Source organism: Oryx dammah, unplaced genomic scaffold (assembly GCF_014754425.2).
Source record: "Oryx dammah isolate SB20612 unplaced genomic scaffold, SCBI_Odam_1.1 HiC_scaffold_28, whole genome shotgun sequence".
Taxonomy (NCBI): Eukaryota; Metazoa; Chordata; class Mammalia; order Artiodactyla; family Bovidae; genus Oryx; species Oryx dammah.
Window position 1 is genome coordinate 56092434 of NW_024070212.1, and position 14545 is coordinate 56106978.

Genomic DNA, 14545 nt, shown 5'->3' on the forward strand with positions numbered 1-14545 from the left:
TTAGTAAACAGTGAGTCTAACAAGGACATTCTCCTAATTGTTGGGTGACTCTGTGTCCCATATGACACTTAAAAGACCTGTTACATATATTTTTGTCTTCTTTTTCAAGTTTTGAATGATTCTGAATATGATTTTAAAAATTTCTTAGACTAGATTAGAGAATTTTCTTTGGGTCTGAGGATTGTTTGTGAATAATTGATGAAGTAAGCTTTATTTTAGTATAGTTTGTAAGTTTTGCATTCCATTGTCAGACAACTGCCTAACCATCTTTAATATTGAAAGACATTAAATTAATTAATTTTGAGGAGAATAAATCATTTTAACTGGACATCAAAGAAAGGCAAAGGGATTTTTTATATGCTTAATAAATTTAAAGTAATTTGCTATGGAATAAGCTCCCTATATTATTTGTGTTCCCTAGGGTTTTCCTGGAGATATTGGGATTCCTGGACAAAATGGCCCTGAAGGATCAAAGGTAAAGAAAAAAACAAAAAGAAAGGAAAAAAAAGAAGATAATGGTATCTGTAGTTTTCTACTCTCAAATCTCCATGAATGGGTAAAAAATACTTTAGAAATATCAGAACATTTCTGGATAATTTTGAGCTGTCTCAAGTGCATTTTAAAAAACCCTTTTAGATCTTATTTCAAAATAATCAGGAAGTAGTTTTCGTGTCTGGTTGTTTTTTTGGTGTCAAAAGCCATACTCCTAGAGTAGAAGTATGTTTATACAGTCTCTTGGGTTCAGGTTATTGGAAATGATTTTCCTGGTTTGGTCTAGGCTTAGATTAGGGTGACAGTATTTGCAAAGCTCACAAGTAACTGAAAATGGATTTCTTTTAAGAGGTGAAAAAATTTAAAAAGCCAAAAATCTATAGCATACACAAAATAGGTGAGAGTATTCTGACCACTAAAACCAGTGAAGTATTTAGGGCCTGTAAAATATCCACTGATTAAAATAAAGAAAGTCTCTGCAGTTTGAGAATTTATACATAGCACAAACTACCAGAAAAACCTGGTCATTTCTAACTTCCTTTACTGTTACTGTGTATATATACTAGATATTATCCATAGCAAAACTTTAAATGCCAGGCTTTCCAAGCAGGCTGACATAGAATGAGCGTTGTAAACAAATAAAGCATTGTGAATAAATACACAGAATGATGAAACAGCCAGAAGTTTGGAGAACTGGCATGTTATGAAGTATAGCTGCTGCAGAAGGTTGTTAGTGTGAGTAGAGAGGAAGTGTTAGGGAATGAAGCTGGAAAGGATATTAATATAGCTATATTTGTTAGTGTACTATAGTGGCAAGTCCTAAAGTTCTATAGGAAATGTTTTGGAGACACCTCCTTTAATCTTCACAGCAGTTTTATGAGGTAGATATTACCCCTATTTTATAGATAGTTATTCCCTCACAGTCACATAACTTTTCAAGTGACTAAGACAGGATTCTAATCCAGACATGATTTCAAAGTCAGAGCTCTTAACCACTTAGTTTGGGGATTAAATTGTGGGAAAGATTTAAGACCATATTGAAGAGTCTCTCCTTCTTCCATGGGTATCATGAAGTAATCAACAATTTTTAAGGAGCAAAGCATTGTAGGTGATTTATGTTTTATACAGATACCTCTTATGTTGCCATGGAGAATGGTTTAACAGGAGAGAAAATGAAAGCCAGAAAAAGCTGGAAAAGAAGTTATAAAGATCTGAAGTGTAATAAAACATTCATTCAATCAACAAATATTTACTGACTGCCTCTTACATGACATCCATTGTGCTAGACAAGGGCTACAAAAGTGAAAAGTCCTGCTCCCTGTTTTCAAGAAATTTATAATCTAGAGGAGTATATGTAGGAAATCCTTTATTATAACCATGTAAATAGCATATAATATGTGATACTGTGTGAGTACAGGATTAGGGGACTCATTGCACTTTGTAGAGAAGGTAGCACTTGAGCTGACATGATGAATGAATAGGAATTTGCAGACAAGTATGCATGCATGGCATTATATATAAGAGATGTATGGCATTCAAGAAAAGGAAACTTGTGAAAAGATGAAGGTACAGTATTTGAAACATATGGTATTTAAAAGTTATTCACTGTTTATGTGAAGTTCAAATTAACTGGACATGCCGTGTGTTATCTGGCAACACTACTGGCCACCTGTCAACTCACCCCATATATACACAACTGTATTTCCTCCTCCCTTTCTGTCTCCATAGAAGAGGTATTCCTCCCCTTCCTCAGTGTTCAAGTTTCATACACATTTTGTATCAAACCCTCTCCTGGCTCCTGAATGACTTCATGCCATCAATTATCACCTTTATCCTGATCTCTACTGTGACTCAAATTTCTCCACTTTGCCCTTGAAGCCATTTTCATTGCTAATGTTTTAGTTTAGGTCCTATTTATTCTTCACCAGGACTACTGTAGTTCAGTTCAGTCACTCAGTCGTGTACGAATCTTTGTGACCCCATGGACTGCAGCACACCAGGCTTCCCAGCTTGCTCAAACTCATGTCCATCGAGTTGGTGTTGCCATCCAGCCATCTCATCCTCTGTTGTCCCCTTCTCCTCCTGTCTTCAATCTTTCCCAAATTCAGGGTCTTTTCCAATGAGTCAGATCTTTGCATCAGGTGGCCAAAGTATTGGAGCTTCAGCATCAGTCCTTCCAAAGAATATTCAGGTCTGATCTCCTTTAGGATGGACTGGTTTGATCTCCTTGCAGTCCAAGGGACTCTCAAGCATCTTCTCCAACACCACAGTTCAAAAGCAGCAATTCTTCGGCACTTAGCTTTCTTTATGGTCCAACCTACACATCCGTATGTGGCTTCTGGGAAAACCATAGCTTTGACTAGACAGACCTTTGTCAGCAAAGTAATATCTCTAATTTTTAATATGCTGTCTAGGTTGGTCATAGCTTTTCTTCTAGGGAGCAAGTTTCTTTTAAATTCATGGTTGAGTCACCATCTGCAGTGATTTTGGAGCCCAGGAAAATAGTCTGTCACTGTTTCCGTTGTTTCCCCATCAATTGCCATGAAGTGATGGGACCAAATGCCATGATCTTAGTTTTTTGAATGTTGAGTTTTAGGTCAGCTTTTTCACTTTCCTCTTTCACTTTCAGCAAGAGGCTCTTATATTTTAAATATAGCAGTACATACTTGTCTGTCCCAAACTCACAATCTGTGCTTCCACCACACCTTTCCCCACCGGTAACCATAAGTTCATTCTCTAAATTTATGAGTCTGTTTCTGTTTTGTAAATAAGTGCATTTGTATCATTTTATTAGATTCCACATATAACATATCATATGATATTTGTCTTTCTCTGACTTACTTCATTTAGTATGATAGTATCCACGTCCATCCATGTTGCTGCAAATTGTATTATCTCATTCTTTTCAGTGGCTGAGTCATATTCCACTGCATATACATACCACCTCTCCTATATTATCTGGATTTCCCTGATAGCTCAGTTGGTAAAGAATCCATGTGCAATGCAGGAGACCCTGGTTCAATTCCTGGGTCGGGAAGATCTGCTGGAGAAGGGATAGGCTATTCACTCCAGTTTTCTTGGGCTTCCCTTGTGGCTCAGCTGGTAAAGAATCTGCCCTCAATGAAGCAGACCTGGGTTCGATCACTGGGTTGGTAAGATTCCCCTGGAGAAGGGAAAGGCTATTTACTCCAGTATTCTGGCCTGGAGAATTCCATGGACTGTATAGTCCATGGGATCGCTGAGTTGGACACAACTGAGTGACTTTCACTCCATGGACATTTAGGTTGCTTCCATGTCCTTGCTATTTTTTTTTAAATTTATTTATTTTTGGTTGAAGGATAATTGCTTTACAGTATTGTGTTCATTTCTACCAAACATCAACATGAATCAGCCATAGGTATACCCATGTCCCCTCTCACCTGAAAACATGTCCTGGCTATTGTATGCTGCAGTGAACATTGGGGCACATATGTCTTTTTGAATTATTATTTTCTCCAGATATGTGCCCAGGAGTGGGATTGCTGGATCATGTAGTAGCTCTATTTTTAATTTCTTCAGGAACTGTCATACTGTTCTCCACAGTGGCTAGAACAATTTACATTACCAAACTCTGTAGAAGGATTCCCTTTTCTACACACCTTCTCCAGCATTGTTTGCAGACTCAATGGACGTGAGTCTGAGTGGACTCAGTGGTCCTTCTGACTGGTGGGAGGTGTTGTCTCATTGTAGTTTTGATTTGCATTTCTCTAATAATTAACAATATTGAGCATATTTTCATGTGTCTTGGCCATCTGTATGTCTCATTTGGTTAAATGTCTGTTTAGATCTTCTGTCCATCTTTTGATTTAGTTTTTTTTTTTTTAATTGAGCTGCGTCTGTTGTTTGTAAATTTTGGAGGTTAATCACTTGTTGGTCTCTTTGTTTGCAAATATTTTCTCACATTCTGTGGGTTGTCTTTTGGTTTTGTTTATGGTTTCCTTTGCTTGTGTAAAAGTTTTTGCATTTAATTAGGTCTCACTTGTTTATTTTTGTTTTTATTTACATTAGGAGACAAATAAAAAAATATGCTACTGAAATTTATGTCACAGAATATTCTTCCTATGTTCTAAGAGTTTTATAGTATCCAATCTTACATTTAGGTCTTTAATCCATTTTGAGTTTATTTTTTTGCATGGTGGCAAAGAATGTTCTAATTTCATTTTTTTACACTTAGCTGTCCTATTTTTCCAGCATCACTTATTGAAGATACTGTCTTTTCTCCATTGTGTATTCTTGCCTCCTTTGTTGTAGATTAGATGACCATAGGTGTGTGGGTTTATTTCTGGACTTTCTACCCTGTTCTGTCAATGGATGTTTCTGTTCTTGTGACTGTAGCTGTATAGTATAGTCTGAAGTCGGGGAATGTGATTCTTCCAGCTCTGTTTTTCTTTCTCAAGACTGCTTTGACTATTCAGGGGGCTCTGTGTCTCCCTACAGATTTTAAGATTTTTGTTCCAGTTTGTGAAAAATGCCATTGGTAATTTAATAGGGATTGCTCTGAATCTGTAGATTGCCTTGATAGTATAGTCATTTTGACAATGTTGATTCTTCCAGTCCAAAAACATTTATATTTTTTCCATCTGTTTGTGTCATCTTCACTTTCATCAGCATCTTACAAGTTTTTGGAGTACAGGTCTTTTGCCTCCTTATATGGGTTTATTCCTAGCTATTTTATCCTTTTTGTTGCAGTGGTAAGTGGGATTGTTTTATTAATTTTTCTTTCTGATTCTTCATTGTTAGGGTATAGAAATACACGAGATTTCTGTGTATTAATTTTGTATACTGCAACTTTGCCAAATTCATTGATGAGCTCTAGTAGTTTTCTGGTGTATCTTCAGGATTTTCTGTGTAGTATTACGTCATCCGCAAACAGTGACCATTTTACTTCTTCTTTTCTAATTTAGATTACCTTCATTTTTTTCCCTCAGTAATGGCTATGGCTGGTACTTGCAAAACTAAGTTGGTTAAAAGTGGTAAGAGTGGAAATGCTTGTCTTGTTACTGATTTTAGAGGAAATGCTTTCAGCTTTTCACAGCTGAGTATGATGTATCTGCAGTGTTGTCATATGTGGCCTTTATTATGTTGAGGGATGGTCTCTTTATGCCCACTTTCTAGAGAGGCTTTTTAAAAATCATAAATGGATGTTGAATTTTGTCAAAGGCTTTTCCTGCATCTATTGAGATGGTCATATGGTGTTGCAATTTGTTGATGTGGTGTATCATACTGATTGATTTGCACATATTGAAAAATCCTTGCACCCCTGGGATAAATCTAAGTTGATCATGGTGTACGATCCTTTTAATGTAGCACTTTTTATTTTATACATAGTAGTTTGTACCTCTTAATTCCCTCTCCATCTTGCCCTCAACTCCTTAATTTAATGTTTTAAATTATGCATATCATACTAGGTGAAGAACACAGGATAACTTTGTAAATCCTCTTCAGTTTGTAAATTGTGTTTCTCTTAAATTTTCATTAAGAAAAATGTCAAAACTGAAGAAAGCCAGTTGACCTCCTGAATACTCTTATAATACTAATCTTTAACTTCCTTCTTGTTACTTTCTTCAGTTTTAAAATTACAATATTTAAAAATGTGACAGAGTTCTGAAGGCCAGACATTTTAATGAATATTAATGGTTGAATTTCCAGTGAATAGTAATTACTTTTTGGATAACTTTATCTAATTTTTTTCAATAATATGAGTTATGGCCTCATTAGCACCAACATTATGAGACTAACTGTTTTTCTACACATCACTGAATTTTAATATCTTAGATGATTTAATCAAGAGAACCAGAAAATTTTAAAAGAAGAGGAGTATGATTTTATGTTTTCTAGGTTGGGAAGGGTCTGTTTTTGTCTCGTTTTTTCATCTTTCCTATTTGTCTTGAAATTGTTCTAGAAATTCTAAAATTGGAAAAATAGAGCCATACATATTGACCCTATTCACATGCTGTGTTTCTTAGGTTGTATACATTATGTCATGGAAACATCATAAAACTTTTTATTTTCATATATATATCTTATTTGGAAAGTGAGGACAGTGTAAATTATTAAAGTTCTGTTTAGGCTATATAAATTAGTCATCAAGAAAACTATGTGCACTCTATTTGAAATACGTGGTTATCCTATTTGCAAACAAAATGTGTTCCTTCCAGAGCAATTTGGCACAGCTCTAAAAGAAGCCTTTTATTTTCTCCTCATTTTCTGCCAGTTGAATAAAAACCTCAAACTAACATTGGAAACTTGTGTTAATTATGGTTCCATCCATTGTGGGATTGTGTGTGTATGTATGTGTGTATATAGTTACAAAACATACTTCAGCAAGCCTTCTTGAGAGCTTCCCAATTTGGCAACTGCTTTCATGCATTCCATAACATTAGCAAAACCACATCCCTTGCTGCTTATTGCAGAAAGTGAGTACCCAGTAAATATTCTCTGTTCTTCAGTAAACAGAGGAATGACTTATTTGTTGCCATAGTGGTTTGTGTTGTTGCTTTGGCTATGGAATTAAAGGTGCTAACAACAGGCTGTTCTAGTCTGTTGTATAATATCCCTGTTAAGTTTTTAGAAAAGTCCTATTTGTGAGGTTATGTTACAGAATATATGGAAATAATTTTTTACACTGAATTATTAAAGTATGTTATATACTTACCTGTATATAGATGAGCTAACTTGCATTCCTAAATATTTCTCTGAGATCACAGCAACCCCACCCTGAAAAGGCACATTCCAAAGTCAAGATTTTGTACATTGACTTCTTATCTTAACCATTTGATTTTCCAGGCAGCATTTAGTCAGCTGAGAAGTATTTATTGAGTTTGTACAATGGGCAATGGACTTTGTTAAGCAATTACTTGAAAATAAGATGGCAGAAAGTGAAGAGGAGCTAAAAAGCCTCTTGATGAAAGTGAAAGAGGAGAGTGAAAAAGTTGGCTTAAAGCTCAACATTCAGAAAATGAAGATCATGGCATCTGGTCCCATCACTTCATGGGAAATAGACGGGGAAACAGTGTCAGACTTTATTTTTGGGGGCTCCAGAATCACCGCAGATGGTGATTGCAGCCATGAAATTAAAAGACACTTACTCCTTGGAAGAAAAGTTATGACCAACCTAGATAGTATATTCAAAAGCAGAGACATTACTTTGCCAACTAAGGTCCATCTAGTCAAGGCTATGGTTTTTCCTGTGGTCATGTATGGATGTGAGAGTTGGACTGTGAAGAAGGCTGAGCGCCGAAGAATTGATGCTTTTGAACTGTGGTGTTGGAGAAGACTCTTGAGAGTCTCTTGGACTGCAACGAGACCCAACCAGTCCATTCTGAAGCAGATCAACCCTGGGATTTCTTTGGAAGGAATGATGCTAAAACTGAAGCTCCAGTACTTTGGGCACCTCATGCGAAGAGTTGACTCATTGGAAAAGACTCTGATTCTGGGAGGGATTGGGGACAGGAGGAGAAGGCGACATCCGAGGATGAGATGGCTGGATGGCATCACAGACTCAATGGACGTGAGTCTGAGTGAACTCCAGGTGATGGTGATGGACAGGGAGGCCTGGCGTGCTGGATTCATGGGGTCACAAAGAGTCAGACACGACTGAGCGACTGAACTGAACTGAAGATGAAAACTAAAAATCTATGACAAATCTAGACACCATTTTAAAAAGCAGAGACATTACATTGTGACAAAGGTCATATAGTCAAAGCTATGGTTTTTCCAGTACTCATGTAGAGATGTGAGAGTTGGACCAAAAAGAAAGCTGAGAACTGAAGAACTGATGCTTTTGAACTATGGTGTTGGAAAAGACTCTTGAGAGTGCCTTGGACAGCAAGGAGATCCAACCAGTCCATGCTAAAGGAAATCAGTCCTGAATATTTATTTGAATGACTGATGCTGAAGCTGAAGCTCCAATACTTTGGCCACCTAATGCAAAGAGCTGACTCATTGGAAAAAACCCTGATGCTGGGAAAGATTGAAGGTGGAAGGAGAAGGGCACAACAGAGGATGACATAGTTGGATGGCATCACTGACTTGATGGACATGAGTTTGAGCAAGCACCGGGAGTTGGTGATGGACAGGGATTTTTAAGTATGTAGTACAGTATTAACTGTATGCATATTTTTGCACAGCAGATCTCTAGAATGTTTTCACCTTGCACCACTGAAACTTTGTACCCATTTAATAGCAACTCCAATTTCCACCTCCCACAATCCCTACAACCATCATTCTTTCTGCTTCTGTTAGTCTAAATGGGCTTCCCTGGGGGCTCAGACAATAAAGAATCCACTTTAGATACTTCATATAATTAGAATTATGCAATATTTGTCTTTCTGGGACTGGCATATTTCACTGAGCATAATGTCTTCAGGGTTCATCCATATTATGGCCTATGTCAGAATTTCACTCTTTTTGAAAGCTGCATGAAAATAGTCCCTTATACAATAGTTTAAAAATCCATATTTTATCTATCCACTCATACATCAATGAACATTAACACTGTTCCACTTATGGGCATCAGTTGGACTGCAGCACACCAGGCTTCCCTGTCCATCACTAATTTCTGGGGCTTGCTCAAACTCATGTCTATCGAGTCAATAATGCCATCCAACCATCTCATCCTTTATCATCCCCTTCTCCTGCCTTTAATCCTTCCCAGATTCAGGGTCTTTTCCAATGAGTCAGTTCTTCATATCAGGTGGCCAAAGTATTGGAATTTGAGCTACAGTATCAGTCCTTCCAATGAATATTCAAAACTAATTTCCTTTAGGATTCACTGGTTTGATCCCCTTGCATTCCAAGGGACTCTCAAGAGTCTTCTCTGGTGGCTCAGATGGTAAAGCGTCTGCCTGCAATGCGGGAGACCCGGGTTCGATCCCTGGGTCAGTAAGATCCCCTGGAGAAGGAAATAGCAACCCACTCCAGCATTCTTGCCTGGAAAATTTCCATGGACTGAGGAGCCTGGTGGGCTACAGTCCATGGGGTCACAGAGTCGGGACATGACTAAGCGACTTCACTTTCACTAGGTTTATCATAGATGTTCTTCCAAGGAACAAGTGTGTTTTAATTTCATGACTGGAGTCACCATCTGCAGTGATTTTAGAGCACACACACAAAAAAAAGTCTGAAAAAAAAACAGTCTGTCGCTGTTTCCATTGTTTCCTCATCTACTTGCCACAAAATGATGGGACCAGATGCCATGATCTTCATTTTTTGAATGTTGAGTCTTAAGACAATTTTTTCACTCTCCTCTTTCATTTTCATCAAGAGGCTCTTTAGTTCTTCTTCGTTTTCTTCCATAAGGGTGGTGTCATCTGCATATCTGAGGTTGATATTTCTCCCGGCAATCTTGACTCCAGCTTATGCTTCATCCAGCCTGGCATTTTGCATAATGTACTCTGCATATATGTTGAATAAGCTGGATGACAGTATACAGCCTTAATATATTCCTTTCCCTATTTGGAACCAGTCTGTTGTTCCATGTCCTATTCTAACAATTGCTTCTTGACCTACATACAGATATCTCAGGAGATAGGTAAGGTGGTCTGGTATTCCCATCTCTTTCAGAATTTTCCAGTTTGTTGTGATCCACACAGTCAAATGCTTTGGTATAGTCAATAAAGCAGAAGTAGATGCTTTTCCGGAACTCTCTTGCTTTTTTGATGATCCAGTGGGCGTTGGCAATTTGATCTCTGTTTCTTCTGCCTTTTCTAAATCCAGCTTGAACATCTGGAAGTTCACAGTTCACGTACTGATGAAGCCTGTCTTGGAGAAATTGAGCATTACTTTGCTAGCCTGTGAGAAGAGTGCAATTGTGCAGTAGTTTGAACGTTCTTTGGCATTGCCTTTCTTTGGGGTTGGAATTCAGACTGACCCTTTCCAGTCCTGTGGCCACTGCTGAGTTGTCCAAATTTGCTGGCATGTTGAGTGCAGCACTTTTACAGCATCACCTTTTAGGATTTAAAATTGCTCAACTGGAATTCCATCACCTCCAATGGCTTTGTTCGTTGTAATCGTTCCTAAGGCCCACTTGAATTCACATTCCAGGATGTCTGGTTCTAGGTGAGTGATCACACCATCGTGGTTATCTGGGTCATGAAGATCTTTTTTGTATAGTTCTTTTGGGTATTCTTGCCACCTCTTAATATCTTCTGCTTGTGTTACGTCCATACCATTTCTGTCCTTTATTGAGCCCATCTTTGCATGAGATAGTCCTTTGGTATCTCTGATTTTCTTGAAGAGATCTCTACCATTTCCCATTCTGTTATTTTATTCTATTTCTTTGCATTGATCACTGAGGAAGACCTTGTTATCTCTCCTTGCTATTCTTTCGAACTCTGCATTCAAATGGGTATATCTTTTCTCCTTTGCCTTTCGCTTCTTTTCTTTTTGTAGCTGTTTCTAAGGCCTCCTCAGACAACCATTTTGCCTTTTTCCATTTCTTTTTCTTGCAGATGGTCTTGATCACTTCCTCCTATACAATGTCATAAATCTCCATCCATACTTCTCAGGCACTCTGTCTATCAGATCTAATCCCTTGAATCTGTTTGTCACTTCCACTGCATAATCGTAAGGGATTTGATTTAGGTCTTACCTGCATGGTCTAGTGGTTTTCCCTACTTTCTTCAATTTAAGTCTATATTTGGCAATAAGGAGTTCATGATCTGAGTCACAGTCAGCTCCTGGTCTTGTTTTTGCTAACAGTGTAGAGCTTCTCCATCTTTGACTGAAAAGAATATAATCAATCTGATTTCGGTATTCACCATCTGATGACATCCATGTATAGAGTCGTCTCTTGTATTGTTGGAAGAGAGTGTTTGCTATGACCAGTGCGTTCTCTTGGCAAAACTCTATTAGCCTTTACCCTGCTTCATTTTGTACTCCAAAGCGAAACTTGCTTGTTACTTCAGGTATCTCTTCACTTCTTACTTTTGCATTCCAGTCCCCTGTAAGGAAAAGGACATCTTTTTTGGGTGTTAGTTCTAGAAAGTCTTGTAGGTCTTCATAGAACCATTCAACTTCAGCTTCTTCAGCATTGGTGGTTGGGGCATAGTCTTAGATTACTGTGATGTTGAATGATTTGCCTTGGAAGTGAACCAAGGTCATTCTGTCGTTTTTGAGATTGTACCCAAGTCCTGCATTATGAACTTTCTTTTGTTGACCATGAGGGCCATTCCATTTCTTCTAAGGGATTTGTGCCCAATTAGTAGATATAATGGTCATCTGAATTAAATTCATCCATTCCAGTCCATTTTAGTTCCCTGATTCCTAAAATGTTCACTCTTGCCATCTCCTGTTTGACCACTTCCAGTTTACTGTGATTCATGGACCTAACATTCCAGCTTCTTATGTCCTATTATTCTTACAGCATCGGACTTTTCTTCCATCACCAGTCACATCCACAACTGGGTGTTGTTTTTACTTTGGCTCTGTCTCTTCATTCTTTCTGGATGAAAGATACTGTTCATGTGGTTTTTCAGACAAGAATACTTGCCATTGATCTATATCTCTGTTTTTTGCTCATATTAAACTGCTTGGATTATTTTAGCTCGGTAATATGTTTTAAAATCAAGAAATGTAAGGCCTTCAGCTTTGTTACTGTTCCTCAAAGTTGTTGTAGATATTCACAGTCCTTTTTAGTTCCATATGAATTATAGAATTTTTTTTTCTAGCTACATAAAATTCCACTGGAATCTTGCTAGGATTGCTTTGAATCTGTTGGTTGGATGATATGGACATTTTAAAAATGTTAAGCCTTCCAATCCATGAGTATGGAAAGTCCTTTCACTGTTTGTGTCTTTTAAAATTTCTGTCAGTAATGTTTTGTAGTGGACTCTCTTTCCATTCATTTGTGTCCTTTTAAATTTCTTTCATCAGTGTATTTTCAGTGGATAAGTCTTTGACCTTCCTGATTAAATTTATTCCTATGTGTTTTATTCTTTTTGGGTACAATTGTAAATGGGATTGTTTTGTTCATTTCACTGTTTTTTTGGTTTGTAAAGTATAGAATTGCAGCAGATATATGTTTTTTGGTTTGTAATGTATAGAATTGCAGCAGATATCTGTGTATTGATTTTGCACCCTGCAACTCTACTGAATTCATCTATTAATTCTAACTTTTTTGGTGGAGTCTTTTTGAATTTATATATATGATAATCATGCTGTGCTTAGTCACTCAGTCATGTCTGACTCTTTGAAACCCCATGGACTATAGCCCAACAGGCTCATCTGTCCATGGAAATTCTCCAGACAAGAATCCTGGAGTGTTGCCATGCCCTCCTCCAGGGGGTCTTCCCAACCCAGGGATCGAACCCAGGTTTCCTGCAGTGCAGGCAGATTCTTTACCATCTGAGCCACGAGGGCAGCCCTATTATCTGCAAATAGTGACAGTTTTACTTTTTCATTTCTAATTTGGATGCCTTTAATTTATTTCTATTTTTTGGCTAATTGCTGTGGCTCAGACTTTCAATTCTATGTTGATTAGAAGTGGTAGAAATGGGCATCTTTAATTGTTTCTAATCTTAGAAAAAACATCTTTCAGCTTTTCACTGTTGCTTATGAAGGTAGCTGTATATTTGTCATATATGGATTTTTATGTTGAGGTACCTTCTCTCTATACTCACTTGTTTCTTTTTTTTAATCATAAGTGGATTTTAATTTTGCCAAATACTTTTTTACATCTATTGAGATGAGCATGTGAGTTTTATGTTTCATTTTGTTAATGTGGTTTATCACCTTGATTGATTTCATGCAGAAATGTTGAATCATTCTTATATCCCTGGAATAAATCCCACCTGATCTTTGTGTATGATACTTTTAATGTGCTTTTTTTAAAAAAAATTACAATACTGTGCTTTAGGGAAGCTGTGTCTGTGTGTACCCACTTGTGTTATAAAGGTGTAGGGAAATTTCAAAAATGGTGCTCATCAGCACCTCAGTCCCAAAGTCCCAACTCATACCTGCCTCACTAGCAGTCACTTTAAGATTAGTAAATCAGTCTCCTTCACACATGGCCCATGCACTTCTCTAACTACTGCTTTTGCAGTGAGTCCCAGAAAGTGTGAGACCATGCATGAGTCCTTCAAAAGGAGTATATCAGATTCCACAGGCCCCAGTTCCCTTGGATTAGGCCCCATTGAGTTTTGAAAGCCAGATTTTGGGGACCCTTATTTTCTTTAGTGCAGCTATTGAGGTTTGGTATAAACCCCTTGTATCTCAGGGAGTAGCCCCAAACCCTTGAGATCTTTCCCTTAAGGGGGTTGCTTCTTGGAGGTGAAATTTTTGATGAAACCATATGTCTACCTCTCCTACTTATCTCAGTGAGGCTTTTTTTATCCTTTGTTGTGGCGGGGGTGGGGGGGCTGTGTAGCTAGTTCTTTTTCAGTGGTAATTGTTCTATATGTAGTTGTAGATTTGGTATGTCCATGGAAGGAGGTGCCATCTTGGACTACCCCACAATTGCTAGTTTTTTTCAAGGACTTTCACATCTATTTTCATTAAAGATATTGGCCACTAATTTTATGTTCTAGTAGTATCTTTATTTGATTTGGTATCAGGGTAAAGCTGGACTCGTAAAATGACTTTGAAAATATTCCCTCTTCAACTTTTCTGGAAGAGTTTCAGAAGGATTTACATTAATTCTTTTTTAAATGTTTGGTAGACTTCTCCAGGGAAACCATCCTAGGTTTTTTATTTCCTGGGAGGTTTTGGATCAATGATTCAGTCTCCTTGCTAGTTATAGTTATGTTCAGATTTTCTCTTTCTTCATGATTCAGTTTTGGTAGGTTGTGTATTTCTAGGAATTTTACCTGTTTCTTCTAGGTTATCCAATTTGTTACTGGTATTAGTCTCTTGTGATCCTTTTTATTTGTCACATAGTCAGTGATTCAGAAGTAGATAATTTTTTGGAATTCCCTTGCTTTTTCTATGATCCAACTTATGTCAGCAATTTGATCTCTGATTCCTCTGCTTTTTTAAAGTTCAGTTTGTACATTTGAAAATTGTTAGTTCACCTGCT

The 14545-nt window shown here is 37.5% G+C and overlaps 1 protein-coding gene across 2 annotated transcripts in view; it reads left to right on the forward strand.

The window, feature by feature from the left end:
• Positions 1-14545, forward strand: part of COL24A1 (collagen type XXIV alpha 1 chain) — a 392623-nt gene that overhangs the window by 166471 nt on the left and 211607 nt on the right. For both annotated transcript variants that reach the window (XM_040232413.1, XM_040232414.1), the window contains exon 21: positions 422-475. In XM_040232413.1, the coding sequence (XP_040088347.1) occupies positions 422-475 (54 nt within the window). The remainder of the gene's footprint in view (positions 1-421; positions 476-14545) is intronic.